Source organism: Carassius auratus, unplaced genomic scaffold (genome assembly GCF_003368295.1).
Source record: "Carassius auratus strain Wakin unplaced genomic scaffold, ASM336829v1 scaf_tig00217496, whole genome shotgun sequence".
In the NCBI taxonomy this organism is placed as follows: domain Eukaryota; kingdom Metazoa; phylum Chordata; class Actinopteri; order Cypriniformes; family Cyprinidae; genus Carassius; species Carassius auratus.
The window spans coordinates 59,001-65,000 of record NW_020529095.1 but is presented as its reverse complement, the minus strand read 5'-3'; the positions used below and the strand labels follow the sequence as shown (position 1 = coordinate 65,000).

Sequence of the window (6,000 nt, the reverse complement as noted above, 5' to 3'; positions counted from 1 at the left end):
ATTTGTTTTCTGAGAATCTACTGAACCTACTGGTAACTTGTTTGCCACGTAGCAATAAAAAAATATACAAAAAACCTTGATTATTCTGGTTAGTCACATTGTACTGCTATTATTTTGAACAATACTGTATATATATATATATATATATATATATATATATATATATATATATATATATATATATATAAAATAGGCTATATTACATATTGTAATAATCTGTCATTGAAGGCTCGCTGTAGTGAACTAACCCTGGAACATAACCTGCTCCAGAGCAGGTTAAGTTTAGAGAGTGAGTTGCTATGACTACTAACATACCCTGAAAGTTACCTCTGTTTTTGGAACCCAAAGTTGAGGTTATCCACTTACTTACTCTTAAACATACCCGGGTATGTAACATAACCTGCTTTCTGGAATACCCCCCTGATGTACTTGCTACATCATTAGAAGGATGGCACCTACGTTAATATTAGTCTGTTTCGTAGCCGTAGCCACCAGATCCAGTCTGTATCCAAGTCAAAGGGTCACTACAGTCACCCGGATCCAGCACTAGGGCTGAAACAATTGGTCAACATTAATCGACAACGTCGACAATAAAAAATTCTCAAATCTTTCTGTTGTCGAGTAGTCGTTTTGTCATATGACCAAATGTAAGAGCCTGCAATAACGCGGTTTGAACAGTGTAGCGCTGTAGCACGAGACTGTAAATCAGCTCTCCTGATGCAATTCAAGAGAAGACGCCAAACAGCGTTCAGAGCAAAGGCAGCCAAACCTGAGGCTGCTGAGCAGCATTTGGATGAATATGTAAATATATACCATGCGCTTTCCTCTCAGTAAAAAATACACATCAAAAACTGACACCGGTGAGAAGGCAGCTTGTTTAAAACGCATCTGATTACAGAGATGTGGATGTTTGCTAGGGGTGTAACGGTATGTGTATTCATACCGGACTGTTTCGGTACACGTGTCGGTTTTTAATTCGGCTCCCGTGTCAACAGGTTAGAGCTTGCAGACTGCCTGCGTGAGCAGCGCGTCTCAGGCACAGCTCGAGCCGCGCGGAAAACACGTGCATGCTAGAAATAGAACCGACGCCTATTTTTCACGCCACAGCGTTTCCAGGCAACATATAATCTGAAAATATGTTTATATGTCATTTTGTACACAGATACATAGGATTTCATGACATTTTGATATTTGAAAGTCTATAGGTTGACATAAATTCAGATATAAATTTAATTTAATAAATATATAATTATCGATTTTCAAATATTGCACCTGTCAAACATAATGGTCTCCTTTGCCGTCAATACTGTTGACGGTGTCTTATCAGTAGGCGTAGGGGTGTGAAAAAAAGTTGATATTGTTGTCATGAAGACAAGATCCTGGTCTGTCGGTGGCCTTCTTCTGTCACCTACAGCAGCAGCAGCACACCAGCACCGCGTCAGGCACGCTTCTGGCGCGCTGCTGCTACTGTAGGTGACAGACCAAGGATCTTTCTTCACGACAACAATATCTATACTTCATGTTGAGCATAAATATAAAGCCTACTGATAAAGGACACCGTCCACAGTATTGACGGCAAAATAGACTATGTTTGACAGGTGCAATATGCCAGTGTGTCAACGGCCTAAGGTTTTCAAAAGGCATCACGCGAGTGTGAACATAACTACAACTAGGAAAAAAACAATTGTAATTCAAACGCAGCTCCCGTCGGCATTTAAACAGACCTTTGCTCTTAATTCCGATCGGTCCAAGGCAATAACTAAATCTGAGCAGGTCTAAAAACTGAAACTGTTGATGCTGCACTTTACACTTTGGAAAAGTGGTATATATATATATTTTTTTTTAAATATGGGCAGGTCTACAAGCTGGGTCTGGTAATGCTGCACTGTAATCATAGTTATTTATTAATATTTTTCATTATATTTTATTACATGATCTTGGATTGAGACAGAGTATTTTATTTAGTGGAGAACTTTGCAGCAGTATTTTATTTCTTATTATTTTTTAATTTTACATATATTTTATTAAAAAGTAAATGTAAACAAATTGTAAAAAAAAAGTTTATAGTAATAAACAACCTGCAGTTTAATGTTTCCATTTATTTCCCTTACTGTACCGAAAATGAACCGAACCGTGACTTTAAAACCGAGGTACGTACCGAACCGTGATTTTTGTGTACCGTTACACCCCTAATGTTTGCACATGCTCTATAGTTCAGTCCTCTAGTAAAGTCCAGTCACATCACATTTAAGTAGTACTTTAGTACTATAGATGGCCTTAAACCAAGCAGCTTTACAGTTTTATTAAACATGAAAAACCAGAGTCAGTATCGCTTTCAGTTAGAATTAAAACTAGATTTTTTTGTTATAAAGCAGCTCTCCAGTGTAGCTAGCTAATGATAAAAATTGTTTTTATTAGTGGGAAAAACATTTAAATAGAACATTTAATTAAAGGTATAGTTTGGTTTGCAGAGATCAAAGCTTGATCTGACTGTTTTGATTATCATAACCCTATAAGGTATTTTAAGAGAGATTATGTTGTGAATTTTACTTTATCAAAAAAATGAAACATGTTATCACTTAACCTTTATTTTGTTTCTTACCAAAATATATATTTAGGTAAATCAATAATTAAATGGTGAATAAGAGAGATTCTCTGCAATCTCATATTTTGTGCCAAATATATTTATTTGTATAAATTAATTGTATAACTGTAATTACATATGACTTTTAAAAGCTGAAGTGATTCCCTTAATTTATTTGTTAGAATATGTATAACTCAATATTTTTAAAAAAAATTGCAAAAGCTGAATAAATGTCTACTGATTAAATCAACAAAATAATCGATGACTAGTCAATTAATCATTCTAATAATTGTTAGATTAATCGATTATTCTAATAATCTTTGTTGCAGCCCTATCCAGTACGTATCCAGACCAGATGGTGGATAAGCACCTAGAAAGGACCTCTACAACACTAAAAGACAGTGGAGACCAGGACAACTAGAGCCCCAGATACAAATCCCCTGTAAAGACCATGTCTCAGATGACCACCAGGATAAGACCACAGGAAATAGATGATTTTTCTGCACAATCTGACTTTGCTGCAACCTGAAATTGAACTGCTGCTTTCATTCTGGTCAGAGGAGAACTGGCTCCCCCAACTGAGCCTGGTTTCTACCAAGGTTTTTTCTCCATTCTGTCACCGATGGAGTTTTGGTTCCTTGCCGCTGTTGCCTCTGGCTTGTTTAGTTGGGGACACTTCATTTACAGTGATATTGTTGACTTGATTGCAAATTATTGCACAGATACTATTTAAACTTAACTGAGATGATGACATCAATGAAAATAAATGAACTGCCTTTAACTGTCATTTTGCATTATTGACACTGTTTTCCTAAATAATGTTGTTCAGTTGCTTTGACGCAATCTTTTTTTTAAAACGACGCAATTGTTTAAAGCGCTATATATTTATAGATAACCGGAGTGGTCGGTCAATCAAAATTACCCCAAGAGCACAGTGGCGACTCATCCAAGAGGTCAAAAAAGACCCCACAACAACATCTAAAGAACTGAAGGCCTCACTTTTGCCTCAGTTAAGGTCAGTGTTCATGACTCCACCGTAAGAAAGAGACTGGGCAAAAATGGCCTGCATAGTAGAGTTCCAAGACAAAAATGGCTGCTGAACAAAAAGAACAAAGGCTAGTCTCAGATTTGCCAGAAAACATCTTGATGATGCCCAAGACTTTTGGGAATTACTCTGTGGACTGGCGAGACAAAAGTTTACATTTTGGTAGGTGTGTGTCCCATTACGTCTTGCATAAAAGTAACACTGCATTTCAGAAAAAGAACATCATACCAACAGTAAAATATGATAAATGGAATAATGAATTTTGCGGTTAACCAAAAAATCCTGAAGGAGAATGTCTGGCCATCTGTTCGTGACCTCAAGCTGAAGTGAACTTGTGTTTTGCAACAGGTCAATGATCAAAAACACCAGCAAGTACACCTCTGAATGGCTGAAGAAAAGAAGACTTTGGAGTGGCATAGTCAAAGTCAGACCTGAATCCTATTGAGATTGTTGCATGACCTTAAAAAGGCTGTCCATACTCAAAATCCTCCAATGTGGCTGAATTACAACTATTCTGCATAGATGAGTGGACCAAAATTCCTCCACAGCGCTGTAACAGACTCCATGCAAGTTATCGCAAACACTTGATTGCAGTTGTAGCTACTAAGGGTGGCCCAACCAGTTAGTAGGTTTAGGGGGAAAACATTTTCACACAGGGCCATGTACTTTTGTATTTTGTTTTCCCTAAATAATAAAAAAAACCTTCATTTAAAAACTGCATGTTGTGTTTACTTGTTATCTTTTACTAATATTTACATTAGTTTGATGATCTGAAACATTAAAGTGTGACAAACATGCAAAAAAATAAGAAATCAGGAAAGGGGCCAACACTTTTTCACACCACTGTATAGTGGCAGATATGTTGTTACACCCTAGCAAAAACAAGTATGTCACTGACTAAACAAAATCACAAGAGTTTATGAAAAACCCATTAGCATTAATTGCAAACTTAAGTTATTTAAATACCTGACAGCAATATCTGGCAACACTTTTGGGTAGTCAGTTGGGTATGTGCACAGCAATGTAATGCTCACCTATTAGGAATAAAAAAGAATAATAAAAAAAAAAAAAAAAAAAAGACAAAAAAATTAAATTATGAGGAACACAAATGTTTTAATATTTTTTAATGTACTTCACATACTTACTGGAGGGTTCTCCACCTTCAGCTTGATGCTGAATTGGGGTCTGATGCTGGGAGGAGTATGAGCTGTGCCCTCCACATAAGCCCTGAGCTCAGCATGGGAAAGCTCATCAACTTGTAACTCTTCTTCACTCGGAAACATACTTAATAGCAGATCTATCTCTGCAAATTGTGCTTCTGCTTCCTCTGTGCAAGTCATATTCTTAACAATTGTGTATCAAACTCAAATCCAGTGTGCTTGTGGAATGCTTATTCATACACTGCCAAAACAATAAAAATATAATTAGTGAGTAGAATGGATGCAAGAACAATTAATAGTTTTTACAATGTGACGTCCACTGTTGGGCAAGTTACTCTGAAAATGTAATCTAATTACTGATTACTACTTTTAAAAAGTAATCAAATTAGTTTTATTATTACTTTATTTCAAAAGTAATTAGTAATTAGTTACATTTGTTGTTACGTTACATTTTTCTCCATGAAATTTATGAAAACCCAGCATAAGCTACATGCTCCTAATAAATATTTGTTATTACATCATCAACATTCACAGAACAGTTATTTTTAAAGCAAGAGGCTGCTGCATACATGGTTTGTATGGCTGAATGCCAGCAAGTAGCGCTGGTTTTATAATCTCTAAAAGACATCTCAGTTCATCGTCTATCTCACAAATCTCTCTGTTCTAAAACAATAAACATATGCATAATTAATCTTTTATAAGGTCTACAATTTGTGTATTATAATGAGAGGATTTATGAGCATGCAAATTTCAGCACTGCATTGCTCAACGCTGCAAACGTGAGTTATAGCCTAAATAGAAACTCTGCATATACACTTGCAGCGTTAATCGTTTATATTTTACGAGTTAATGTTGCATTTGTGCAATAGATGAATAAGGAGTTATTTGTTTTAGATTTTTTATGTTTAGATATTTCTATTTTCAGTAGTCCTGTGAATCATTTTGTTCTCCTGGATCCCACACACACAAGTGTCTACCCTCTCGCACCAGCACTCGTGCAAATGATGTTGCGCAGGGGCTCGCAGGAGCAAGTCTCTAATCCACTTTATGTTAATATTATGTTTCTATGATTCTACACCTGTCAATTTGAAGCTTGAACGGTTTTGTTGTAGTGATTTTTTTTTAATGACAGTAAAAAGGGAATCATTAATTGTCTTGTATTTTTAAACTGCAGCTTCCAAACACTTAAAAACTTTTTTCATACAGAAAAA

At 36.0% G+C, this 6,000-nt stretch overlaps 1 protein-coding gene across 1 annotated transcript in view; it reads right to left on the bottom strand.

Annotated features, from left to right (window-relative positions):
* Window positions 1–6,000, bottom strand: part of rwdd2b (RWD domain containing 2B) — a 42,596-nt gene that overhangs the window by 11,225 nt on the left and 25,371 nt on the right. The window contains exons 2-3 of the mRNA XM_026265549.1: window positions 4,775–5,030; window positions 4,596–4,663 (exon numbers count right to left, since the gene is read on the bottom strand). Of these exons, the coding sequence (XP_026121334.1) occupies window positions 4,596–4,663; window positions 4,775–4,969 (263 nt within the window). The 5' untranslated portion in view covers window positions 4,970–5,030. The remainder of the gene's footprint in view (window positions 1–4,595; window positions 4,664–4,774; window positions 5,031–6,000) is intronic.